The sequence below is a fragment of the Leptopilina heterotoma genome, unplaced genomic scaffold, assembly GCF_015476425.1.
Source record: "Leptopilina heterotoma isolate Lh14 unplaced genomic scaffold, ASM1547642v1 Lhet_76, whole genome shotgun sequence".
In the NCBI taxonomy this organism is placed as follows: Eukaryota; Metazoa; Arthropoda; class Insecta; order Hymenoptera; family Figitidae; genus Leptopilina; species Leptopilina heterotoma.
Window position 1 is genome coordinate 752,872 of NW_025111175.1, and position 27,925 is coordinate 780,796.

Genomic DNA, 27,925 nt, shown 5'->3' on the forward strand with positions numbered 1-27,925 from the left:
AACTAATTTTTATTTATTAAGCCTTTTTACAATATTTATTATTGCCAATATTTCCATCTCACCGTATTATTATTTATTTAGTTGTTAAAATCTATTAAAATAAACAAAAAATAGCGAAAAAATGTTTCAAAATTGCAAGTATTTGAATTAAGTTCGATTAATCGATAATGCACTTTGTGCAACAGTGAACAATTAAAAAACCTGTTTCCCCTAGTCAACTGCCAACTTGATAAAAAGAACACGATACGATAGTTCGCAGCAGATGATTTTTTTTCGAGTGTATAAGAGAGAATTTTTAAGAATTTAAAGTGAAAATCATTATTTACTGAGATTAGAAACTAATTAAGGTTAAATATCCAATTAACTTGGTAATTCCAAGTTATTTAGTCGAATTCTTAACGTGACAGTTGAGCTTAAACATATTGTTTGTTACCTGAAAGGTATGTTTTGACAGCTCGCTTTCTTATGTATGTGTACGTGTCAAGAATGCCAAAAAAAAGTTTATTTCTAAATTGTTGCATTTTGAAATCATTATTGTATCGTTTTCTTTTCATTTTTTCTAGAAATTAAGATTCTTTTGTCACTTTTTCCAACCTAACCTCATCAAACATTGTAATCATTTTAGTGAATTTATTGAAGTCGTAATTTATTCAGTTTTTTTTGTTTATTAAATAATTTTAATAATCTTTTAATATTCATTGCATACTGATTGCATTTTTTAAAAGTTTTTGTTTCTAATTTTATACTTTATATGGTAAAGTTTGTATAGAAATTTTATTTTTCTCTAAATATGATGTAAAATGTAAATAAAATTTTTGTTTCGAAGAATGAAATAAATAAAATCAGATTATTTTCTCATAATTTGGGAATAAATGATTTTCTTTAATTTCAGCCAAAGATGGTTAGACTTTACGCTTTGACGATCCTTTATAAGGGACAAACATCGGCAACTGCCCTGAAATGTGCCTATGACGTCGATTCCTTCTCTTATTTTCAAAGAAGCAGCGTCAAGGAATTTATGGCATTTGTCAGTAAAACCATAACAGAAAGGACGCAAGTTGCTGCGAGGCAGAGCGTTAAAGAAGGAGGTAAAATCGATACTTTTTCATCCCACACTCCCATCAAAAACTCAAGTTGTATTTTTCTCAATAAACTTTCATTTCTTATCAAAGAGATTTTATCGTCATCGCATCATCTCGAGAATTGTAAAAAAATATTCTCAGAAAAATATTCAAGATTATTTTAACATTATTTATCATTCTTAGAATGTTTCCTAAATTTTCTATCTCCAGAGCAATATTTTCTAAATTGGAATTTTTTTCATTTTTAAATATTTAAACAATGTTTTTTCTAATTCAGATTTTTTTCAAATTGATTTCAGAATACATGTGTCACGTGTACGTTCGTGGAGACAGTTTAGCAGGAGTTTTAATATCAGATCACGAATATCCAAATCGAGTGTCACACACTTTAATTACAAAAGTATTGGACGAATTTGCAGCGAGGTATTCTCCAAACTCGTGGCCAACATTAAACGAATCGGCGGTCGATTTTCAACAAAGTAATGTTTACCTGGCAAAATATCAAAATCCAAGGGAGGCTGATGCCTTGACAAAAATGCAAAACGATCTCGATGAAACAAAAATCATTCTGGTATAAATTATTAATTAATTTGATCTAATAATTAATTTTTCAAAAAATCTTCTATTAAAATTGTATCAAATTTTATTAATTACTTTTATTTTATTTATTAATTTTTAGCACAGTACACTGGAGGCAGTTTTGCAGAGAGGTGAAAAATTGGACGATTTAGTATCGAAATCAGAAGGTCTCAGTATTCAATCGAAAGCCTTTTATAAAACAGCCCGTAAAACTAATTCCTGCTGCAGTTTGACAGCTTAGAAAAATTCTCTTAACGTTATAATTATTTTTTAATTAACATTGTGTCACTCTCAATGTATAAGAAAGTAAATGGAAAAAAAATGAGGTCAAAATGGAATTAAAGAAAAATGTCTTTCTAGAATTCAAAAGACATTTATAAAAGCTGTAATAAAGCTTCTGTGAATGCGAACAAGTTCTTAAAAAACAACCAAAGAAGCATTTTACAAAAAAAAAGAAAATTTTTTTTCAGAACATCTAAATGGAAAGTCTGGCAGTGCCAAAAAAAACTCCAGCGCATATTCTGTAAATAGATATATTTTAGCTTTGCTTTGTCCAATTTATTTCTCAGGTCAAAATAAGATATTCACTGCCAGTTCCAAAAAAAAAAAATGGAAATTACGATTATAATTGATAAAACGGACCTAAACAAAAAACATTCCTAAAAATTTTTTAAATTCAATTAGAAATCTTGAAATGTTTATTTTTTCTACAGTTTTTAGATTCACGTTTCTTTCTACTTGAAAATTCTAAAATAAATTGACAGAATCTCCATTTAAAGGATTGTTAATTTCTCGCACAAACCCAGATCGCTAGAAATTCTTAAAATATAATTAAGTCCGTAAAAAATAATCTTTCATATCCGAAAAGAAACTATGACCGTGTTGAACGTTACGTGTCACACTATTGGTGTTTGTGTCTACTGACGTTTTTAAATAAAAGGGTGAAATTAAAAAAAAAAAAAAACGCGAAAGAAAAATGTACTGAGTCTCGTTATAACGTCAGAAAATTTAAATAAATGTATTTGAAGATATATGTATGATATATGTACAATATAAAATTCCTTACTAAAAAAAAACCTTTATAATTATAAAATTGAAACAGATATTTCTGTTTCGAAAATAATTTAAAATATAACAATCTATTTTTAAGTGTTGCAAAATTTCGTCTCTTTCATTCGTGAAAACCTTTTGATTTATTTGAAGAAAAAAAAAATGAATCGATTATGTTTTTAGTTTATTTTTATTTTTAACAAAATTTTAATTTTAACGTAAATTTTTATGATGGTTAATTCTTTTTTTTAAATAACTTTTTTGTTTTAAATACAAACCTAATTTTATTGATGGGCTAGAAAATTCTTTTTTGAATTATTCTAACGTAAGAATTTTCTCTCCAGGTAATTCTTTTTAATTGGAAAATACGTAGAATCCCAACATTGTCGTGGAGCATACTGAAAGTAATTATTTTATAAAGTTAAAAAAATTTCTCGAAATCCTTTCCTTATTTCCAATATTTTTCAAAACAAATCGAAAAAATGTTTATTTTATTCATTTGATTACTTACTTTTTCTAATACATCGGCTTGAATTTCCGCATCACCAGCTGGTATTCTACATTCAACTGCAACACTATCTCTTGGCATGGCCAAACGAAGCAAATTATGTTCCCTTTCAGTATACAATCTTCTTTTATTGGTCCAATGAACATGAGTTACTAAATCCCAATCTTCGAATTTCTTGGAATTTTTAACAATTTCAAAATCTAAAGCTTCAATATCTTCGACAATTACTTCAAAATCTCCACCATTTGAATAATCGTAAATTAAAATATTTGCATGTTCACTCATATTCTTGAGGAAATTATACTTGTAATTGTGTTCAAGATCAGTGAGGAATTTTTCATTCAATACTTTTGAATCCTTTTCGCCTGGAGCATTTCGCTTCTTAATTTTATCCTGAAAAATAAGCAAAGAATTTACATAAAAATACAAAATGAACAAATATTTTATATTTATATAAAATTCATTTCAATTACCAGAACAACATTAACCGGTGCATCCAAATAAATACATAAATGTGGTCTCATTAATTCATGAAATGATTCCGTAACACCAGAATTATACATTTGAAGAGCTTCATTGGAAAAATATCCATTGCTATTCATTGCGTTTGCAAAACATTGATCGGACCAAGCACTTCTTTCAGTGACAACTCCCTGACCCGTGGACATTATATGAGTCAGAATGTGTAAAGTCTTTTGAAATCTGAGCATAAAAAATCTCGCTTGTACTTTAGCGCCGTTCCTTAGAGTTGGATTTTTCAAGAAAGTCGGCAAATCACAAGTTTTACATGTTTCGGGCATTTTATCGTCTAGTGTTTTCAAATCGAAATCGTACATTCGCACATAATAATCGTCTAAATGTGATTGAGGAACGTACAACATATCCAGCTCGTGAGCTAATTTTTTACAAAGTTCAGTTTTACCTATAGCTGGTGGACCCTCGACGACAATAAATTTTGTATTATCATCGAAACGAAAAGTTGTGTCATCAAACAATTGATTCCAAAGCTTAAATTTTTTTTCCTCATAGGGAAAAGGCGGTGGACGTGGTTCACGTAATTTTCTCACTTCTCGTGTACTTATACATGCGACTTGAATAAATGGTACATTTTTCGTAGACGATATCTGAAAATCAAAGTTTTTTTTATTTTTTTTACGCAAACGGATAACAAAAAAAATTTCTTAACCTAAAAATAAATGAGAAACATGAGTGAAACATTTATACTAGGTTAAAATTATTTTAATTGCGATATAAATTTAAATTATTTTAATTACGATATAATGTGCATTACAGTCTTCATAATAAAAGCAAATAAATAAAAATTACATACGTGTTAACAACAAAGTAAGAATAGTGCTAACCTTACATAATCCCGAGGTACTGTTTCGAAGTTTAGAAATGCCAGTTCGTAAAACAGACGCCATTATTTCTAAACAAATATTAACTAAATAAATGCCAAATAATATCAATTAATTAATATCTAGCATTACTCCAATATTTTCTGAAAAATTCACTTGCTAGCAGAAGTTTATATTTCTTTAATGAAAGCAGCTGTGAACTGAAATTAACCCCATTTGCAGAAACAGTATTGCCAACCTCTCTCCATAACACAAAAAAATCGAGATTCTCAAAATATTTATATAAATTGTTAATTAAACGTAATTATTTATTAGAAAGAAAAAAAAGAATAAATACAACATTGTTCATCGACCAAATTTTGAAAATATTTATAATCTTTACAATTAATATTTGCGATTTTTGTAAAAACTTGTAGAGAGATTCAAATTCCCCCGCTAATTGAGAACTGTCAGATCTACAAACTGAACATGGCTGATAGTGACATGACACTTCCGGATACAAGAATGCATGTGTGAGTGCACTAAACGTGTATAACCTCTCAACGTTTTGCAAAAGTGTATACACACGCAAGAAGAGTATTAAAATACTGTTTGTGTGCAGTCAAGCCATACAATCAAGGAGAAAATTCACGCAGAATCAGAGATTATACAAATTTCGCATTCCAACTTGAGCTTGACTGTGCAAGAATAGTTAAAAGTCTTTCGTACATTAGGTGTATAAAATCGCGGTTCAGTGACCGCGACAGTTAATGTGGGTGAAAAATGTAAAAATGAAACAGAATTGAATTTTTTTTTTGACGTATCTGGATTTGTATGAATAGATATTAAAGGACGCAGGCGTCTCGTGTCAAAAAAAGAAGGCTTTTTTTTCTTTGGCACATTTCTCATTACACCATAAGAGAGAATGGGTAAGTGTGGCGGCTTGTAAAGCCGGTTGCCCCGAAAAGATATTTATAAATCATTTTCTATTTAAGGGCGCCGTCGTGGGGCGTGTCTTTTGGTTAAATTTTTCGTCTTTTCGAATATATATTTCTTGTGTTTGTGTGTGTTGGTGTTGTTCTTTGGAAAAAAAAGGTTCGTTTTTTTCATCTCTATAGATAAGAGTGAATGTACGATTACAGGATATCAATATGGGTTCATCGAACAACATTCCAATTTGTTTAGTCACGTTTTCAAAATGAATTCAATCACAGTGTTTTTGTTTGTGTACAGTAGTGTTGGTCGTGTGCCGAAATAGCCGCGCGTATACATTTGCATAAATCTATTTTTTTTCTATACGAAAAATAATTTCCCTGGGATTTAAAAAAGAAGGGACTTATTGAAAAAAAGTCGATTAAATAGAAATAATTAAATAATGAAAAAAATTGTGATATATAGAAAGGGATAGGGTAAAAATTTGGAAAAATTAGTTTACATAAAGGAAAGTAAGATAAATAAATAATTTCCTGTACTTTCTCAAAGAGAATTTAAAGTAGGTTGAATTAACAATGTCTTGCACAAGACAATGTTTATGCAGAACTTTCAATTCTGTCTACACTATTGCTCGTCTTGTCATTGTTGGAAATGAAAATCAGTTTTCTATCTGATTACAGATACGCAAGGAGGGATGTCGCGAAATTCCGGTCCAGGTCTCTATGAATTCCTCATGGAAGCTGAACTTCAACAGTATTACCCTGGAATTCGGGGTAAGTTTCTGTTTTTTTTCACTTGAAAATGAATTAAAAAAACACATTTTAATTTTAAGAAAAATACCATTATATTACATTTTTAGAATTCACAAGAAAAATCTAATATTTAGAGTCCACAAATCTTTAAAAATATTAAAAATATATTTTAAAAAATGTTTTAATTCTTTTTGAATTTTTATTGTTTTAAATTAGTTAAATTTTTAAAAATATATAAAAATTTTTAAATAATTGAAAATTTTGTATTGTAAACAAGTAGTTTTTAGAAATATTTCTGGCAAACTTTTTTTTTCATTGGATAATTTAATTTTTAAAGAATGTTCTGAAAACTTATTGAAAATAATTGATTTTAAATAGAAATTTAGTTAAAAATTCTAGATAATAATTTAATTTTGAATCTTGAAAACAATTTTGTAAAAAAACGTTTAAAAATAATTGATTTACAAAAGAATTTTAATTGAAAATTCTAGAAAATATTTTTATTTCGAATTTTGAAAATACTCTTAGCGCAAAATTATTAAAAATAATTTATTTAGAAAAGAATTTTAGTTGAAATTTCTAGAAAATTATTTAATTTTGAATCTTGATAATAATTTTGTAAAAAAACGATTATAAATAATTGATTTACAAAAGAATTTTAATTGAAAATTCTAGAAAATATTTTTATTTAGAATTTTGAAAATACTTATGGCGAAAAATGATTAAAAATAATTTATTTAGAAAAGAATTTCACTTAAAAATTCTAGAAAATAATTTAATTTTGAATCTTGAAAGTAATTTTGAAGAAAAGTTATTAAAAATAATTGATTTTAGAAAAAAAATTCTGTTAAAAATTCTAGAAAATAATGTTGTAGAAAAATTGTTGATAGTAATTTATTTAGAAAAGAATTTTAGTCAAAAATTCTAGAAAATAATTAAATTTTAAATTTTGAAAACAATTTTGTCCGTGAAATTATTAAGAATAATTGATTTAGAAAAGAATTTTACTTAAATATTATAGAGAATAATTTAATTTTGAATCTGGTAAAGAATTTTGGAGAATTTTGCAGTAGAAATTTTTGAAAATCTTAATTCTTATAGAAAAACAATAATAATAATTAAATATTTATTTAAAAAAAAATTATTGTCTTTTTGAATGATTTTGAAATTTGAACATATTCCCAAATAAATGAATTTGAAACATTTTCTTGAGTGTCTGATTATTATTTTCAAATATATATTAATATTTTTATTTTTAAATATTCTTTATGATTAGAGAAAACGTCATAATTCTGTTTGGGAGTCAGATCAGGGAAAAAGAAAATGAAATTTTTGTAGCAACCCTCTAAATTTTAAATAAGAATGAAAAATCAAAACCTGGCGTAAAATTAAATTTAAAACAATTTATTTTCAGGTGACCTGAAAGTGCAAAACACAGCACAACTAAAATACGTAACGGAGGATGATTTAAATGCAATCGGAATGAGTAAACCAGAAATGCGTCGTTTAAAGAAATACTTTCAAAAGCATTTTCCACAGAATTATTTATCAAAATTCAAAAAAATGCTTCTACCAAAACGTGAGGAACAAATATCGGGATCACTTGGCATGTTACCGGAAGAAAGACAAGATCGTCCACCAGTTCGTGTTCCCAATAAGCACATGATTCCCGCCGATGCAATAATTGTTAATAAAGAATTGGGAATGGGTGAATTTGGTGTTGTGCAACAAGGTGTTTGGACAAATGACGGCGAGAGAATACAAGTCGCAATAAAGTGCCTATCAAGAGAGAGAATGCAAAACAATCCAATTGAATTTCTTAAAGAAGCGGCAATAATGCATTCCATTGATCATGAACATATTGTCAGATTATATGGTGTTGTTCTCGATACAAATTCACTGATGCTCGTCACTGAATTAGCACCACTTAGATCACTATTAGAATGTTTAAAGGAGCCAAGTTTACGTGCAAGTTTTCCAGTTTTATCACTTTGCGATTTTTCCGTACAAATTGCCGATGGAATGCAATATCTTGAGGCTAAACGTCTAATTCATCGTGATCTTGCGGCAAGGAATATTCTCGTATTTTCTAAAAATAAAGTGAAAATCTCTGATTTTGGTCTATCGCGTGCACTCGGCGTTGGCAAGGATTATTATCAGACGAATTTTAATGTTAATCTAAAATTACCGATTGCATGGTGTGCTCCGGAATGTATTACTTATTTAAAATTTACATCAGCGAGTGATGTTTGGGCGTACGGTGTAACATTATGGGAAATGTTTAGTTATGGTTTTCAACCATGGCCAGCGCTCACTGGTCATCAAATTCTCGAGGCAATTGACGAGCCAAATTTCCAAAGATTGGAACAACCTGATTGTTGTCCCAAGGATTATTTTACATTAATGCAACAATGCTGGCAGCATGAGCCAATGAAGCGACCAAAATTTTCCGAATTAATTAATCTTCTGCCTGATTTAAAGCCAGAGCAGGTGCAAGCTGTTCAGGATAGTGCGGAAATTGGACAACTCACTTATCGACAGGGTGATATTATTTCTGTTTTGGATAAGGGTAGCAGTAATACTTTATGGAAGGGTGTGCTGAATAATGGTAAGACTGGATTTTTTAATCCAGCTCATACGATAGCGTATCTTGGTTCAAATTTACCGAGTAATAAACCGGGGGAATTTACGCGTGGCGATGGAAAAAATGCATTTTCATCGCAGAGAAGAAAAATACGAACGGATATGATTTCATCGCCTCAGGGCGATTTAAAGCATACGGGTCATGTTGGATTGGATGGAGCTTATTTTGGTGATATCAGTTTCTTGGGTGGAAAGTATCCGCATTTACCTAGACAAGTTGTCACACCTTATAAGCCGCAGGAGGATGCGACAGATAATTCTAGTCAGATTTTAAATCAAGATGGAAGGAGTGTTGATTCTAATAGAGAGCAGCCTGCCAGGGATAATAGAATTCATCATTCACAGCTTGACAACCAAAGTAAACATGGTGAGAGAGAAATTTATCGATAATTAAACAATTTTATTTATACAACTTTATTCAACGAAAACCTAAACAAATATTTTCTAGAAATTTATTCTTTAACTATTCCCTATGGGTTTTGAATTTAGTTCGAAATTTTATTTAATACAATTTCTCCAAAACTTTAAAGTAGAATTTTGATTTTAATCTTTTCAAATTATAATTTACACTAGCAACAATTCAACAACAATTTAAATTTTTGTTGAAAACACGAAAAAAAAATTCAATTTTGGAGAAATTACAAATAACAGCAGAAATTCAATTATTTACAAAAAAAAATTTTTCTAATTAAATTTTTGAAACATGCAATTAAAAAGATTTTTAATAATTGAAATTTTGTAAAATTTAATTGAAAATACATAATTTTTTTCAAGTATTTTATTACAATTTTAAAAAATTAACTTTTAAAGAATTTTAATTGAAAATTTTGGAAATAATGTAAAATTTAATTGAAAATACATACCTAATTTTTTTCAAGTATTTTGTTACAATTTTTGAAAATTAATTTTTAAAGAATTTTAATTTAAAATTTGGGAAATAATTGAATTCTCAAAAATTTTAATGAATAATCTTCAAGTGTAAATTCAATAAAAATGAAAATTAATGAAAATTAGATTCCAAAAATAATATTAAAATAGTTTTTAAAAAAGTACATACATCTCTGAATCACAAAAATAATATTGAATATTGATCGTAAAAAATACATTTTTGAATTTTAATTGAACATTTAATAATTTGCGAATTTTATTTTCAGAAAGTCTATGGTCCGACACAAGTTCAGAAATTTCGCATTTGGGATCAATGGCGAATGCTGCTAAACAAACATCAACTACGACTACTGGTAATACGGATTCAGTTAGTGCTGATCACGAATATCATGAAATCAGCGATGAAGAAAATCAGGACAGTCCCCTGAGATTTGATAAGCCATTAAATTTCGATTTTGGACCTAGTCTCCTCGATGAAATGGACCAAATGTTCCGATCATTAGGTATTTATAGAAAATTTTCCATGTCTCTTCATTTTCAATTTTTCATCCATAAAATTATTCTTTGAAACCTTAAAATTTTCTCTAAGCCGATTACTTATTTGACTTCAATACTTAAGCGAATTATTTTTGACCTTAAGACATCAGTTTTTATTTGCAAATATATTTTAATATTTTTATCCATTAAATAACTTTAATAAATTTAGATAAATTTATTAAAGTTATTTAATTTTCTATGATCTTAAAAGTTCTAAATCTCTTCCAATTGTTATTCGAATCGAAAAAATTTGAATAATTTTATACACCCTACAGTATAGACATTTATGAATTTTGATGGAATTTGATTTACATAGTGCACGTGTTGGAATCTTTTTATTTTAACGATGTTTTTTCAGGTTCTTCACCACCGCCACCTCTTCCTGGCCATCCACCAACAGAACACGAAACAAGTAACGCTCGAAATGAGCTTCGTGAGATGCAAGCAAAACAGAGCAGTAAAAAGAAGCAAGCCACCGTGAGTCCAATAAATGTAAAGTACACGTTTTCTTTTGTGTTTTTCCATTTTTTCTTCAACATACAAAAAAAGAGGAAAAAAAACTTTGAATGACTCGCATCTTTTTTTTTTGTTGCTTTTTTTTTAAACAATATGAATATTAAAAAATTTCGTTTGCTTTTAATGTTTAAAACGCAATGGTAGTCTTTATATTTTTTATAGCAAAAAAGAAAAATGATAACAAGGTGAGTTTATTTACTCAAGGAAAAAAAAGTTTGTTTAAAAAACAAAAAAATTTGCTGTGAGAGTCCTTCTCGACGAAAATGAAGCACATTGAGAGAGGGGAATAACCCTCTGATTTGTGATGAGAATGTAAATATTTATAAACTATCAGATGTGGTAAGAATTTTTAATCTGAATTTAGGTGAAGCCTATATCAGCGGCAGATCAGAAAACACTCTACTCGGCCATTGCAATGGCCCAGGAATTGACAGCACGTTCCATGACAGATCTTGAGCAACCACAGGAATCGCCACGTACACCTGCAAGTCCCTCAAGACGTAGAAAATTTTCTTTTAAGTTGACACATCAACACAGTCCTAAACCAGACAGACGACACTTTTCCGAGGAAGCCGCCAGTATACCTGACATCCAGGTACAATTCGATCAATCAAAAATCTCACATTAATTCACGATTAAAAAAAAATGAAAGAAAGGAAAGAAGAAGAAAAAAGAAATTGCATTTTATATTGAAGCGAAAGAAAAGTTTTCAAATTGGGTTCAATTTATAGATTCATTTAATTAGAAGATAACAAGATTACTTTGCAGATTCGAAAAGGAATTTCTCTTTAAATATTATCTTTATCTTTTTATTTTATTCCTTATTTTATAATTTTAAAATGAAATTTATTCACAAAATATTCGTATTTTTGATATAAAATGTAATTTTATTTGTTTTTATTTATTTAATTTAGTCGAATTTTTAATTAGAAGAATTTTCGAATCGACAAATAAAGTATTTTAACTAAATAAGAATTTTGCAATTTAAAGATTGTGTCAAATAAAAATTTGGCTAAATAAAAATTCAGAGAAATGAAAATTCGATAAAATAATTTTGCTTCATAAAAATTCGGTTGACTAAATTTTTTATTAAATGCTAATTCTATAAAATGTAAATTTCGTTAAATTTTAATTCGTCTAAATGAAAATTATGTTATATTTAAAATTCGTAAATCAAAATTCCATAGAATGAAAATTTCGATAAATTAACATTCGAATAATGAGAAGTTCTGTGAAATTAAAACTTTGATGAGAAGCTAAATTAATTAAAAATGTATATATTATAATGTAGAAATTTTTATCAAGAAAATATTTAATTATTAACTTAATATCCAGAAATTAATTAAATTAATTAATCTACTTTCTGTAGATTTTCAAACTAAAAAGTCTTGTTAATAATAATTTGAATTAATAAAAATTCTTCCACGAGAACTTTGACTAAATGGTAGAGATGTGCAAAAAGCTCGAAAAGTCGAGCCGAGCCGAGCCGAAATTTTTTCGGGCCGAGCCGAGCCGAGCCCGAGCCGGCTCGATGTATCGAGTACTCGAAATTTTCGAGTACTCGAGTGACTTCGAGTACTCGAAAAATTCGAGTACTCGGGTAAATTCGAGTACTCGATTAAATTCGAGCACTCGAGTGAATTCGAGTACTCGAATTTTTCGAGTACTCGAATGGATTCGAGCTTTTGACTTACTAAAAAAACTATTAATAAGTAAAAAATTTCGAATTTTTTTGAATTACTGAATCAATATTTCTATTTGCTAAATATAATAAATGCGAAAATTCTATGAATTTTCTCTAGAACTCGAATTTACTCAGAGCTCGAAAAAATTCGAGTACTCGAATTCCCTCGAGTGCTCGAAAAATTCGAGTACTCGAATTAACTCGAGTACTCGAAACTATTCGAGCTTTTTACACAGCTCGGCTCGGCTCGAACTCGGCTCGAGCTCGAACTGATTAGGCTCGGCTCGGCTCGGCCCGAAAAATGAAAAGCTCGAAAAAGCTCGCTCGAGCCTCGAGCCTCGAGCTTTTTGCACAACTCTACTAAATGGAAAATCGATAAAATTCAATTCTCTTCAAATTAGAAATAAAATCCATAAATAAAAAAAAAATTTGAAAACTTTTACTTTCGCAAAAAATATTTAAGAAAAAGAATTTATTTTTTCCAATAAAAAGTAAAATCACTAACAATTTGGTAAAATTTATAAATAGAAATAGAAAATTTTCTAAAATATTTTTAAAAAATTAAATGAAATTTAAAAATTCCAAATTTTATTCTAAATTTTAGCGTAAATCGGAATTTACCGAAATCACAACATTTTAAACACATCAAAACACAATGCACTCATCTAATACTATTTATAGAAATCTATCATATTTATTTTATCTCATTCTAATACAGGGTTCCTATTTGCACTTTGTTTCCAAATTTAGATAAACAACTAACAAAAAAAGTAAACAATTTGGATAAATTAGTAGAAAAAAAATAGTTATGGAACAGTGTTAATTCCTGATGCCAATTAACTTGATATTTATCAGTACTAAAAATTCTTAAAATGGTAAATTTTTATTCTTTTCTATAATATATTTTAAATGTATAGTGAGATTAATTTCTTACTATTATTCTTTTTTTTTTGTAAAAGCTTACTAACGCAGAGATACTAATATTTGTCTTTTCCCTCTTTTCCTATTCCTTTTTAATTATTTTTTCGTTTTATCCCTATCCTGGTTATTTTATATATTTTTTTTAATTAAAACACTTGCATTTTGTTGTTAATAATTTCTTTGGTATTTATTTTTTTGGAAATTTAAAAATATTTTGTTTGAAAATATTTTTTTGGTTGGTATAAATGTATTTTTTTGGTTTTGTTATCCCGTTTTTTTGTGGCTTTAATATTTGCATGCTTTGTATTTTTATGGGCTTATAAAAGTGGCTTTGTTCGAGTTTGCAGTCGTTGTCGTCGACGGTGTCTAGTATTGAATCCCTGGGCGCGCCATCAACATTAAAATTACCACTTTGGGATAAAGCGTCGGCGGAATTTTGTTTTGCAAAATCACGTGAACTTTTAACGAAACCCAGTGCCTGGACATCGTACATGAATGTTGAATTCGATAATCATATTCTCGATAATAATGCAACAAAGCAGAATTTAATGAAATCGGCGGAATTCTTGGAGAATGGAAATCGAAAGAGTATCGCTGCCTGTGAATCGATATTGGATTTAGAAACAAAAAATACAAAACAAAATGGTAAATTATCGTATAATTTGGAGAATTCAAATATGGATTTTCCACGGGAGGCAAAGAGAGTGTCGACTAGTTATGTCGATCGTTATTTTGAACAACCAAAGTATTTGGATGATGATGACGATGCGGGAGAATCGCCTATTGAAAAATTACCGGAAAATTTCGAAAAAATTAATAATTTGGAGCATGGCAGTATGTTTTATTCAAATTTCCCAGAACTTAATATTCAATCAATGAATCTTAATTCAGAGCAAAAGAAATCCGATTTTGATATTGATGAGAAAAATTTCGATTCCAAAGAATCGCCTCGTAATCGTTCATCATTTAAATTCGATTTACCGAGTAAAGTAAATCTCGATTTTGGAACAAGACCGAAAGTGCTCGATTCAACGAAATTGAATACAGATTTGAAAAAATTTGATTTACAGAAAATACGCGGAGGAGGGAAAGTTTCCTTTGTTCCAAGAAATAGTCAAGAACTAAAAGTCGAGAAAGGTGCCATTAAACCAGACACTTCACGACAAAATTTAGAAGCAGTGCGAATAAATATACAAAGTTTCCGAAAAATCGAACAAAATCAAAATGGACACGATAATTTTTCTTTTGTCATGTCAAATAATCCATTATTCGTCACCGAACCGGAGAAAAAAGACTCTCCAATTTACAGTTCATCAGAGAGTCTTCGCGTCAATTTTCAACGTCTACGCAGAAAATCCGACGCCGAAGCAAATTCACAAGTTGAATTGAGCAGTAAAATTTTTGCCGAAAAATATCAGAGGGAAATATCAGGAATGGAGAGTGTGAAAAATTTTCTCGACTCAAAAAAGGGACAGGTGTTAAATTTAGGAATGGGCAAATTAACACAAAATATGATACAACTTGGTAAAAATATTGAGCAAAATTCACGAAATATCGACGTCTCGTTGGGTAAGCCAATGATGAGAAATTTAGAAATGCCCGGTGGACCGATGCAAAAACCAAAACATCTCGATTTAAATGTTAAACAATTGAAATTGAATTCAAATCAAAAGAGTCCGGCATTAAATCAACATATTTTGGAACCACCGAAATTATATCAGAATGAGAGTAGTAGAAAAGATTTGGATAAAAATCATGGGAATTTCAATGTTTTTCGTCCTCGCACATCCTCATTGTCGGAACATAGAAAATCACCACTTCGCACTGCCAGACGTTCGTTTCATCCAAAAAATGATTCAAGCGATGATTCCGATTCAATTTCACATTCGGAAACTGATATTCGAAGTCGATTGCGATATAAGAGACGTCATAAAAGAATGTCACATAATTTTCGTCTAAATTTCAAGAATCGAAGTCAATTTTTACATCCCGATGCGGCGAGAGGTTTTTCCTCAATTGAACTTTGTGGTAAATCACCACCGCCTTCGACGAGTTTTTTAAATTCCCTCTCGCCGCCATTCTCATCGAGAAATAATTTACTCTCGTGGCCTGAAAGTGCGCCTAGTTCGAGTTTAACATTCACCAGTAATTCTGATCTTGATTCAGACACAAGTTCGGAATATCCCGAATTTACTAATGACATTTTAACCTTCCCTCCATCGCCAGCTCCTTGAAGTATCGAAAAAGGAATTTTTTTCTTGAAAAAGTAGTATTTTTCAATAAAAGAAAATTCTTTTTTTTGAAGAATTTTCTTTGGAGAAATTGTACTATTTTTTACTATTGTAATTTGCAAAAAAAAATTCTTTTTTTGAAGAAGGAGAAAGATTTTGAAAAAAAAAATTCTGATACTTTGTAAATAATCGAAATTGAACAAAAATAGTAGTGGATTTTTTTATGTAGTGGTAAAGGGCAAAAAAAAAACTAATAATTAGATTTGTGTGTGTCGTGCTTAGCATGTTTGCATGTATCGCACGTCTACTTTAAAATACTAACAAGTAGAAATCCAGCGGTACTAATGTTAAAATATTTATAATATGAAAACTATCAGGGAACATCAGGGTGTCCAGCGACGAGGAAATTGTTAAATTAGTATCAAAACTCAGGGAATTTAAAAAATAGTTAGCTTTTTTTTTGGAAAAAAAAACAAAAATGAGATCAAATCTCAGGAAATATTTTCGTACGAAAATTATTTAGAGAAAGTAGTGTTTTGTTTTTTGGTAAAAGTATCAAAAAAAGTAAATATTTTCTAATTTGAATAATAGAGAAAAAAAGGAGTGATTTCTAACTAATAAGAATTTTTTCAAAAAAATTTTGGTAATTTCTTTTATTAATTAATCAATTTATCAATTAATCAATTGGTCAATTAATCAATTAATAGAAATATTGTTTAAAAATTTCCAAATGATTTTTCCAAAGATTTTCTTGAAGATTTTTTCTAACAATTTCACAATTTTCACAAATATTTGTTCGAAAATTTGTAAAGATTCTAAAAATATGTTGAATTATTCTACGAATTTAGAATTTGTCGAGAATTTCAAATATTTTGTAAATTTTTGCTAAAAAATTTATTTGTTAAGAAAAATTTTAATTTTTTTGATTTAAAAAACGAATAAATTATTAATTTTTATAATTCTAATAAATTTCTTGAAAGAATAAAGAATTTACAAAATTGAAAAATTAACAAAAAAAAATTAATTGCATCACAAAGTTTTTTTATTTTTAAAAACTTTTTCTACTTTTGGGAATTATTTACAAAAGTCGAATGTAAAAAATAATTAATATTAACAAAAATAAAATAGTAAATTAAATAAAATTCAAATATTTTAATTTATTTTCTGCAATTTTAAATTTTCTACTGAAAAATATTTAATATTTACATTTAAGAACTTGTTTTGCAAATTATTAATTATAATAATTAATTAATTACTAATTGTTAATGTAATCAAAGAGTAGAAAATTGAAAAATAGAAAAAAATTATTTCTCCATAAAATCGACTACTAAATTTGATCCAACATTTTTTTATTATCTAAAAAATAATTCCAGAGTATGAAAATAAAATGAAAAAAATCCTCGCCAATCGCTGGACACTTTCAATAATCATGAAAAATGTAGCAATTTGTATTCCATTTATAAACATAGATGTATTGCTAGAGAGTCCTAATTTTTACTGGACCTTTTAGATAAAAATAGACAATATAAGTTTTCTACATGACTGGTTTTTGATGAAGAAATGAAAAGCAGAATTTTTGATATGCACACAACGAGATGATAATTTTGAATGACCCCCTTTTTATAAAAACTTCCTACAAAAAAAAATAAATAAAAAAGTCTCGCATAGAATTTATTTTTTGCTCACATGCACACGCAAAAATTAGAATTTAAATAAAGTAAAAAAATGAGTGAAAACTTAAATTTTATTTAGACACCAGATAGTTGTTTATTAGCAAAACTTCTATGTAAGACTAAAATTTGATTTTAGAATTTTTTTTTTTGTCTTTTCGTTTAATTTTTTTTGGATTATTTCTAATCCAATTCCTTTACTTTAATTTTAATTTATTTTTACATCCTTTTATGATTTTTAATTTTTCTGTTCTTTTCTTTTTTCTCCCGAAAACAAAAAAATTCCCACCCCTACGGCTTGTTTAGACAACATTATCGGATGAGGCGAAGGAAGTTTACAACAGTCTTGTCGAGACGCCAATCATCGAAAATACCACGGACACAAATCCATTGCGAATGCTGCGCTCTGGATTGCCAATTGTCAGACCAAGGATTCGGGGCAATAAACACGCAACATTGGGCTCACAAATTGATGATATGACGAGCGATCATATTTTACAGTTCGATATGCATCATAGCGGTGCAAAAACATTGCCAAAACGTGCTCCACCACCATCACAAGCACCGCCACCAGTTCCACAGGCGCGAAATCTCGAGAGGCATCATTCATTGGAAATTGAAAATAATCAAAATCAAAATAACGTCGATGGCAATCCAATTCCATTGCCGCCGCGCGATCGTTCAAAAACACTTCAACCAAAATCAAATTTACCGAGACATCAAAGAAAGCATCCGCTTATTATTCCCGGTGGTGGAGTTACTAGAACTCTGGCAAAAATGGCTGAAATTAATCCACAATTAGAGGATCAGGTCGATGGAAATTCGTCCTCGTTCATGGTTCAGGAGGGATGCTCAAGTAACGATGGAAATGGCTCGTCGGAAGATACATTCATTCCCGATGTTGCGCCCAGCAGGTAATTTTTTTCTTTTTCTTTCGTTGCTTCTCAATTTTTGTCTAAAGTTCTTTTTTTCAACATTTTTGTCAAGACATTTTTTTTTTCATTCACAATAATTCATTTCTTTCTACTCTAATAATTTCCTTATTAAATACTGTCTTATTCTCTTAATATTTTCTCACTCTTTCTCAAAAAAAGAAAACAAAAAAAAAACAAATAAAAAATTAAATTTAAAAACGAAATTATTTTTTAATCACAGGTCACGGATGGTATGGCTTCTTAGAATTATTTTCGACTTATTTTCGAAAAAATGAGACTTTTTTCCAAACACTGAAATAATTAAGAAAAATTATGATTAGTTACGGTTGAAATTAAATATTAAACACAAATTAGATTTGTCTTTATAAACAATTGAATTTTTGAAGAAGTTTCTTAAATCTACAAAAAGTAATTGATTTAAAGAAGAAATTTAGTAAAAATTTAATTATATTCAGTTGTAATATTTAGAAATACCTAAATTTCAGAAGGCTTGAAAAATTTAATTATTTTCAATTGTAATGCTTGGAAATAATTAAATTTCAGAAGGTTTGAAATTGAATTTTAGAAAATTGTAATTTTCGTAGAATAATAAATAACAAGTATTTAAACATTTATTTAATTTTAATCAAATTATAGAACTTTTGAATAATCGAATTTAGAAATCAGTGAAAGATCAGGGAGATACAAAATTAAATTTTAATAAATTAATAAGTTAATAATACAAAATTAAATTTTGTTAAATTAACAAGAAGTAATAAAAAAAAATCTGAATGTTTCAGTCCGGAGGAGTTCGAAAGAAGAATCGATTCTGAATTGGCCGCCTTGGATTCCCTACCCGCTGACGATATTAAGCTAAACCGTTGCAGTGTCATTTCGGAGGACCTCCTCGAATTCTCAGACAATCTTATAGACTGTGATTCAGAATCGCAGAAAAATCAATCAGACAATGAAACTGAACAATCGTCAATTGAGAGGAGCAGTGATAATAAAACTACAGCCACAAAATTCTTGCCCGACAATGTCGATGCCAATTATAGTCAAGAAATTTCAAATTCCGAAGAATCAATTTACGTGAAACCGGAAACAAATATTCACTCGTCGAATAGATCACTAGTTTCGTTAAAAAAAACTGGGAATAATCCCGGCGCAAGGGAAAGTCTAACATCGACTGTCTCACCATTCAATATTAATCCAACGCCAAAAGTACAATCATCGACGACAATTAATACAAACGATGAATATCAAACGAAAACGGGAAAATATCAACGTTCAGTTAATCGTAATAGTGATTTAACCAGACAATCAGATCACGTCTCGTGTGAGGATCTTTTGGATTTTGCCTACGATCGTCCCAATGCTCATCGTACACGTGGTCCACAAAATGGCGAACAATCGGATGAGGTGAGAGTGATGTTGAAAATTTTACGCGAACAAACAACACCGGAATCTTGCGTTGCTGCATTAAATGTCACCGATTGGAAAATTCACGATGCAATTAAACTCGAACGACTTCAGGGTTTATTGAAGAGGGAAAATAATTTTGTTGGTCTTGAGGATTGTAAAATGATGCTCAGTCAGTGTGAGGGTGACATTGTTAAAGCTGCTTCGCTTCTTCGCAATACTGAAGACACCGCGGCAGTTTAAAAAAAAAAATTTATTTGCTTTGCGAGCAAAAAAAAAAAAAAAAATGTAAATACCCGGCGATTTTATATTTTCGTCTCGGGTAATTTGTAATTTTGTATTAATCTTCTCGATAGAGAATTACAGAAAGTTTTTGCGAGAGAGAGAGAGAGAGAGAAAGCGAAGATTTAATTGTAAAATTGAGCGAAGAATATTTTTACGTTTATTAGAGGAGTAAAAATTGTCAAAAAATGCTCGAAAATGTATCGAGAACGAAAGAAAATATTTAATTTATAAATTTCGAAAAATATTTTCCAATTGAGAATTTTTCTGTTCTTGATTTTATCACTGTGAAATTTCAAACTCAATTTTTTTTCTTTTAATGTTTCTTTTAAATGTAAATTAAATGTAAAATTTAAAGTCAATTTATTAATTTGTTAATTAATAGTATTCATTAAATTAAAATCTACAAAATAGAATTACAAATTAAAATTTACAAATTGCAATTAGAAATTAAAAATTACAAATTAAAGTTACAGATTAAACAAGTTACAGTTACAAACTGAAGTTTTCAAATTACAATTACAAATTTTTAATTTAAAAATTAACAATTAATATAATTTTTTTCGAATTTTAACTAAATAATTTTAGAATTTCATTTTTTAAACTTTAGTTTTCAATATCGAAATATTTTTAATAATTTTTAAAAACATGTTATTTAATCTTAATTCTATTTGTAAGAGAATATTATTTAAAAATATATTCGAATACTAATAATATTCTTTAAAAATATATTCGAATATTAATATTCACTGGAAATAAATTCGAATATTAATAATATCCTTTAACGATAATTTTTTAATGGGCATTATTCCCTTCTAAACGTGAGAATATTGATAGTTTCAATCGATAGTTACGTTAAAAAAGCCAAGACTGCATTTTTTTCCCAGTTTATATTTTAATGATTTAAGCTTTCGATAATTTAAAGAAGCTTTAGTCGTTTTTCAAGAATAGCTTGTAATATTTTGTAGCAAAAAAAAAAAAATTTATTTATTAACTATTATCGTCTAAGTGTAGTGCAGAGAAAGAGAGAAAGAGAGTATTTAAATTGATAGAAGAAAAAGTTGCCTAATTTTTTTTAAAAATACAAACAATAATTTTTTTTATATAGGTGGAATTTTGATAATTTTTTTTCTTTTTTCCAAAGATATATTGAAAAATTTATTTTGCTCAATAGAATTACACTCTCTTCAAAATATATATTTTAAACTAATAATTATTTATGTAAATAAAAATTGTCTTACACAAATTTCTCAACTGTTTAATTGTTATGAAATTTTTGAAAGTGGGGCTTTTGCCTGTTCTTTTTTTTTATTAAAATATATTTGTTGAGAAATTTCGAAGTGAGAAATTTATGTTCTGTGTACGTCTGTCTAGTTTTTTAAAAGAAGAAAAAACAAAAATGTGATTTAAAACGAAAAAGAACTTCAATTTTCACAATAATTGATAATTGGTTGAAGAGCAAGTCAATCTGTACATAATGCGTAGAAAAAAAGGAGAAAAACGATTCGCGTAAGAAAATAAAATCTCAAAGCACTCGTAGTTTCGCATATTTTTTCTTTCTTGAAACGTGAATCGAAAACGCACAAAAAAAATGCTCATATTTTTTGTATCGAGACCAGCTTTTCTGGTAAATGCCTTAAAAAAAATCAATTTTCTTAATTAGCAGGTTTTTGATAAAGTAAACAAAAAATTACATATTGTAATTAAATTTCTAGAAGGTGAAGTATTTCAATACTTTTTCTTTTCCCTGCAAAAAAATTGTATTTCTAAATGGAATTTTTGTACAGTTTTTATCTTTTATTCAAAAATATTCATTGAAATTGAAAAAACTTCCAAACGAAAAAAGAACAAAAATAAAAGAATTGGAAAAAAAATGATTTGGAAAAGAAATTGAATTGAAAAAGAAAAATTTTGAATTACTTCAATTGACCATGTTTTTTAATATTCTTTTTTTTCAATAACAAAAAAAAAAAAAAAAATGTAAAAGAAACAAACTACTGTTTCTTAATAATCAAGTAAGTGCAATTGTTAATAAAATGACGGAGAATAAAAATTTTTCGGTTCAGATAAAAATCAATTCTCGATAGCATTTAATCTCAGGACCGAAGAATTTGCGTAATTTATAAATAAAAAAAAAAATTTTTTTAAGCACACTTTGTCCCTTGTATATGATAATAATTAGCTTTACCAATTTAGCATCAAAGTCCGTTTTATCGAAAATTTCAGTTTGCTCAAAATAGCATTTTAGAAAAAAATAAAAAAAATGTGTAAACGATGCGAAAAGCAAGAATGTTAAAAGTCAGGAAAATAGAATAAGATTCGACAAATTTTGAAAACAAATTTTCTACACTTAAAAAACAGTAATTTCATTTTTACAGTTAAAGAAAATTATTCCTCAAGTTTCTATGAAAAGAAAAAATTATTTTTTACACAAAAAAAAACCATATCTAGTCCCATGATATTATACACGAGAAACTTGTCAATTTTTTAAATTTTTCAACAAAAATAAAAAAAGGATAATAATTTTTACTGTGATGATGGAATTATTTGTTAAATTAAAATTTCTACAAGTGCTATTTTTTAATTTTAAAAAATGTGTCTCGAGAAGAAATTTTTTGTCTGCGTTTCAGAAAAGTATGTGTGGCGTGAGTGCATGTAAAATCAAAGGGCATTTGTTTGCGTACTAATTAGAAAATAATAAACATTAAGAGTGTGTATTTTTTTTTTTTTTTTTTTTTTTTTGATAATCGGTCATCGTGAATAATAAGTGAGAAAATGAAAATTTCAATTTTGACGAATTTCGTCTGTATTGAGAGAAAAAGAGAAAAGAAGCGACATTTTATATACATTTATTTATCTCGCTTAGTATTTATAGGAAAACCCTTTTGATACGCGACTAATGGCTAAAACATTATTTATATGTCTCTTTATACTCGAAGGGAGAACGAAAAGTTTTATATCCACTGTATTTACAATGAAATATACTTACACGTAAACCTAAATGTTCTTTGCATTTTTCAATTTGCTTGTAAATTTAATTTTTCAATTTAATTTTTCAATTTAGATTTTTTTTGCTAATTCAATTAAATTCAAATTTTCAATCAAATTTTTTTTTTTATAATTTAGTTAAATTCAAATTTTTAATCAAATTATGAAAATAATTGAAATTCTTTTTTCATTTCTAATTTTTGTATAAAGTAAATTAAACTTTTCAATTCTATATTTTTTATTTTGTTTTTCAAGTAAATTCAATTCAATTTTTCAATTAAGCAAATTGAACGTAAATAAATTTTATTTCATTTTTAATATTCTTGTACAAATAAATGTATAATTGGAAAATTATCTTATTACTATAAGATAATTTTCCAATTATACATTTATTTGTTTTTCAATTCAATTCAATTGAAAATAATAACATTTTTTTCATTATTAATTTTTTTGTTATGTAAATTCAATTTTTCAATTTTATATTTTTTTCTAACTCAATTAAATTTAATTTTTAATCAACAAAACCGAACTTATTTAAATTTTTTTCAATTTGTTTATAACATTGTGAATTTTAAATATCAAATTAATTTTTTTTGTTTTTAAAATTCAATTCAATTCAATTTTTCAATCTACCAAAATAAATATTTAATTTTATGAAATAATTTTATTTTTAGAAGTAATTTTTATTTTTCAAAAATTAGATATTTAAATAGATATTCAATTTAAAAAAATCTATTTATTTAAAAAATTCAATATTTTTTTAAAATAAATACATTTTTTGAAATAATTATATTTTTTCTGAAAAATTTAAAATTAATTAAAATTCGATTCAAAGTTTTGCAGTTAATTAAAATTTGATTTTTCGAAAAAAAATTCTTTCTGTTCTATGATAAGTAAAGAATAATTACTGTTTATCATAATGTACAGTAGTTGACATTAATGTCTGAATAAAGGGAATTTAATAAAAGTTTTATTTTTAAAAAATTTTAATTTTTTGAATTAATTTTTTGTCCTGGTGAAAATGACAGTGTATCATTATTATTTTAAAGAATAAAAATTGTTTTAAATATTTTTTCAACTTACCTGTTATTTAATAAAATTTCTCGAAAAAATACAATTATTTTTAAAAATGTTAATTAAATTCGATTACTTTTTAAGATTTTGAATATAAATTCAATTTTTTCAACAATTTTGATGAAATTCTTTTAAAAAAATCATTATCATTAAATTTTTAATAAAATTCCTTCAAAAAATTCAATTATTTTTATGAATTGTAAAATTCGCCGCAAGAATTACATTTTCTCGAAAGAATTTTTTAGGAGAATTTAAAGAAAATATTTAAAAATAATTGAATTTTCCCTGGAATTCGATTAAAATTGTATTTAAAATAATTCAATTCCAGCAAAAATTTCATGTTGAGAAAAAAAATATTCCGCTAATTTTCAAAATTTTCTTTATAAAAAAAAAATTTTAAAACAAATTCTTTGAAAATATAAGGGCAGCAAAAGTATAAAAGTATTAAAAATTTTATTTAAAAAAATTATTAAATACATTAATTTTCTTTAAAAATTCTTAAAGTTTTTCAATAATTTTATTCAAAAATTCTAAAAAAAAAATCATTGAATTTTTGAAGAATTACAGAATTGCAATTTTTATAGAAATAATTAAATTTCTTGAGGTTTTTTATTGAAAAATTATTTGGAATTTTAATTCCTTGTAGGAAAATAAATAAGAATAGGTTTTTAATTTTTTGTTTAACAAAAAGTATTGAAGTTTTGAATAATTTAATTCAGAAATTCCGAAAAATTGTTTCTTGAAAAAATGTAATTGAAATTTTTTTTAAAAATAATTGTATTTCGGAAAATAATTGTAAAAAATTGAAACAATTAAAAATTTTGTCAAATTTTATTGATAAAAATTTAATATTTTAATGAATTTCATTTGTTTAGGTTTTAAAAATTATTTTCAAATATAATTCTAGTTTTGAAAAATTCTAATTAAAAATTTGGAAAATAATTGAATTTTAAAAGAATTTAGAATAAACCTTTATCTACTGGTCGACAAAAAAAACTAAAAAATACGAAGGAAAAATGATTTAAGATTGTAACAAATAAAATTCAAATTTTGCTTTAATCCATTCCATTTATTGTGCCGCTTCTGATATTCAATTTTTTTTTTAACCGGTTCAGTCTGTGAGATCGACGCCTAACCCCATGTGACTATTTAACAATCCGTCGAATCCCAATAAAGTTACATGGCCCGTTACCCATTCGAAGATTCAAAATCCAGTTTTCAAGCTCGGAATTCAACATGGAAGGTAAATTACTGGACAAATGCGGTTCATATATAAATATGCATAAGATATTGTGCTGCTTTTCAATTTTTTTTTCATTTTTCGTCTCTCTAATGTGACCTGCGGTCAAGCTCAGATCGTACTTCTACGATATGATAAACGCGGGCTTTTTTTTTTTTTTTTTTTTTAATTTAACGAGTGTTTGGAACCAGAATTTTGGACCGATAGGGGTAAATTGTACATAAAGATAATTTCCCTCTTTTTTTTTGGAAAATTGTTAATAAAAAAAAATTTAGAAATTATTTTCTTTTTTATATTTTGGTTTTTGAAAATTTTTAATTTTCACTTTGGAAATTTTCTCAGTAAGCAGCGTTAGAATAATTTATGGGGGAAAAAAATAAGAGGATTGAGATTCGAATACAAAAATCAATAATAAGAATAAAATTATTTTTAGAAAAATTTTGGAACAGAGTAATTATAAATTTTTTAATCTTGGGATGGTACAAATGATTTTATTGACGTAGAAAAATTAATTTAGCAACGAAATTAAATTTTTAATTCGAACTATTTTTCGAAATTAAATTTTTAATTCCAACTATTTTTTTTAAATATAATATTTAAAAAAATAGTTCGATAAAAAAATAATTCGAAATTTTTAATTCGAACTATTTTTTTAAATATAAAAATATTTTTAAAAAAATCGAATTAAGAATTTCGAAGTATATTTTTATCGAACTATTTTTTTAAATATTATATTTAAAAAAATATTTGGAATTAAAAATTTAATTTCGTTGCTAAATGAAAGGAACTTTTTTGGAAGTCTTAATTTTTGAACGAAGGCAGTGAATTTGAAAAAAAATTATTTCCGAACGCTGCTTATTTGAATTTTCCCCCTAACGATCCTTTGCAACACTCGTGCGAATAATTGTCAAAGCGAACGAATATACACATTCGACGCGAATATTCGAAAGTCCCAAGGAAAAAAAAAATTTTTTTTCTTCATTCATACTGCAATGAAAATTGGAAAAAGAGAAGACACTCGAATATTCGGACGACTTCGAGCAAGCCGAACTTTCGACTATATTCATAGATCTACTTGATAACCGCGCGCGTGCACAAATTTTTTTTTTTTAATAACAGTTTTTTACTTTTTTTCTCTTTAGTATTCCATGAAAAGGTGTAAAGTGCTTTTTTTTTGTGTGTGGATGAAGATGATTATCGACGAATATACAATTAGTTATTAGGTATCTGTCGTGCCTGTCCTTTCGTGTTTTTTTCTTAAATATTTCTTTTTTTCTCATTTTGTATGTAGAAATGCATGCGAAGTGTGCAGGGTGCGTCGGACGTAGTTTGGATCTCAGATCTCAGATCCGGCTTGCCGAGCTTAACTTATTTATATACGTACATATAATTTTATATGTCAATATTATATATAATTATGTATATAGCGCACAACTTTTTTTTTTAGATTTTTTTTTCTTTTTTTGAAACCTGTTTTTTTTTATTATAACGTACATACGTTGCGAGATCCGAAAAAATACGGACTCTTCGCGCTAATATTTGTCATATCACCTCTCGAGATACGAGTTCTATTATTTTTGCCATAAAAAATAAATTCCCTATCAACTAACGTGTTGGACAAACAACGACAATTTTTTTTTTTTTTCTGGAAATACCTGTCGAAGTTTTTACATTTTTTCTCTCTCATTCTCTCACACTCTCTCATGCTTCCTTTTTCCTAGTCTGTACAATGAATACACGTTTATAAGCTCTCAAAGCTTTCTCGTAAAATGCCTCGTGGAAACGTTGTGTGCAGTTTTTTTTTTGACTTTTCTTTCAACACTTGTGGACACGAGTTTTTCTTTTTGAAAAATCAATTTTCAATTATTTATTATTAATGATTTCCAAAAAAGAAAAATCGAATCACTTTTATATACATTCGAAGAACTATTCTCTTTTCATTTAAAGGAACACTGCAACGCTTTGCTCGAAAATTAATCAAGACACTGCGATAACATACATACACGTAAGCGTAGATCACTAGAAATTATGTGATACATAACGTTTCAAAGTTTTATTTTTTATTTTATTTATTTATTTATTTATCTTTTTTTTTTGCTTTAAACGCCCTCAATTTATGGTCCGTGAATTTTTACGGATTGCTTTCCCAGCGTGCAAATTGTTTGCGTCTAGTGTCGAGAGAAGGTGAGAGCAACGATCTGAGAGAGTCACTCGGAGAGGAATCACCAAAGTACAGCAGGGTCAAAGGCGACTGCAAGTGTGTGTGTTTGATGATCTCTCGCTCAGGCAGCGGCCAGAGTTCCTGGAATGCAATTCCTTTGACAACGTTGCGCTGGAGATGGTCATTGATAATTTTCAAAGGACGAAAATTGGTCCCTAGACCAATGTAATATCAGAGTGCCAATTTACCTGCAGCGAGAGAGCTTCGTCTCAGGATTCACCCTGTTTACCACGACGACCCGTGAGAGAGCCGACAAGTGACTTTAAAGTTGCACCAAATCCACGACCATTGGGTGTATTCAGACTTCGGGCATTTCGAAAACCTTGAGGATGGGCGTCCAAACACTTCTGGTACCTCAACTGCAAGAAAGGAATAATAGAATTAGAGAAAAGAATTCTATAAGAATTTTATTACCAATTTTCTAAAATAATTTAATTCACTCCAGGAATTTTA

General features: G+C 27.6%; 4 protein-coding genes across 13 annotated transcripts in view; 2 read left to right on the forward strand and 2 right to left on the reverse strand.

The window, feature by feature from the left end:
• Positions 1–216: 216 nt before the first annotated feature.
• LOC122510844 (synaptobrevin homolog YKT6) lies at positions 217–2,291 on the forward strand. The gene is made up of 4 exons (XM_043625780.1): positions 217–440; positions 893–1,088; positions 1,382–1,653; positions 1,762–2,291. Exons 2-4 carry the CDS (start codon positions 899–901, stop codon positions 1,900–1,902), a joined length of 603 nt encoding a protein of 200 aa, XP_043481715.1. The 5' UTR covers positions 217–440; positions 893–898; the 3' UTR covers positions 1,903–2,291.
• Positions 2,292–2,882: 591 nt separating this feature from the next.
• LOC122510843 (NADH dehydrogenase [ubiquinone] 1 alpha subcomplex subunit 10, mitochondrial) lies at positions 2,883–4,782 on the reverse strand. Its single transcript, XM_043625779.1, has 4 exons — positions 4,581–4,782; positions 3,693–4,343; positions 3,223–3,612; positions 2,883–3,109 (listed from the first exon to the last, which is right to left on the reverse strand). Exons 1-4 carry the CDS (start codon positions 4,641–4,643, stop codon positions 3,032–3,034), a joined length of 1,182 nt encoding a protein of 393 aa, XP_043481714.1. The 5' UTR covers positions 4,644–4,782; the 3' UTR covers positions 2,883–3,031.
• A 298-nt stretch (positions 4,783–5,080) lies between these two features.
• LOC122510845 (activated Cdc42 kinase-like) lies at positions 5,081–20,067 on the forward strand. Of its 3 annotated transcripts, XM_043625784.1 has the most exons (8): positions 5,089–5,485; positions 6,170–6,262; positions 7,656–9,251; positions 10,039–10,275; positions 10,668–10,801; positions 11,190–11,420; positions 17,638–18,245; positions 19,046–20,067. In XM_043625784.1, the coding sequence occupies exons 1-8, from the start codon at positions 5,482–5,484 to the stop codon at positions 19,908–19,910; spliced, it is 3,768 nt and encodes a 1,255-aa protein (XP_043481719.1). In that variant the 5' UTR covers positions 5,089–5,481; the 3' UTR covers positions 19,911–20,067. The 3 variants fall into 3 exon arrangements, with proteins under 3 accessions (XP_043481718.1, XP_043481717.1, XP_043481719.1); XM_043625783.1 differs by lacking the exons at positions 17,638–18,245; positions 19,046–20,067 and adding an exon at positions 13,757–15,764 and having other exon boundaries at positions 5,081–5,485; positions 10,668–10,786; XM_043625782.1 differs by lacking the exons at positions 17,638–18,245; positions 19,046–20,067 and adding an exon at positions 13,757–15,763 and having other exon boundaries at positions 5,081–5,485.
• A 6,611-nt stretch (positions 20,068–26,678) lies between these two features.
• Positions 26,679–27,925, reverse strand: part of LOC122510823 (protein Fe65 homolog) — a 192,529-nt gene continuing 191,282 nt past the window's right edge. For 6 of the 8 annotated variants that reach the window (XM_043625736.1, XM_043625734.1, XM_043625738.1 and 3 more), the window contains one exon: positions 26,679–27,831. In XM_043625736.1, the coding sequence (XP_043481671.1) occupies positions 27,682–27,831 (150 nt within the window). In that variant the 3' untranslated portion in view covers positions 26,679–27,681. The remainder of the gene's footprint in view (positions 27,832–27,925) is intronic. The other 2 variants (XM_043625737.1, XM_043625735.1) reach the window with 2 other exon arrangements.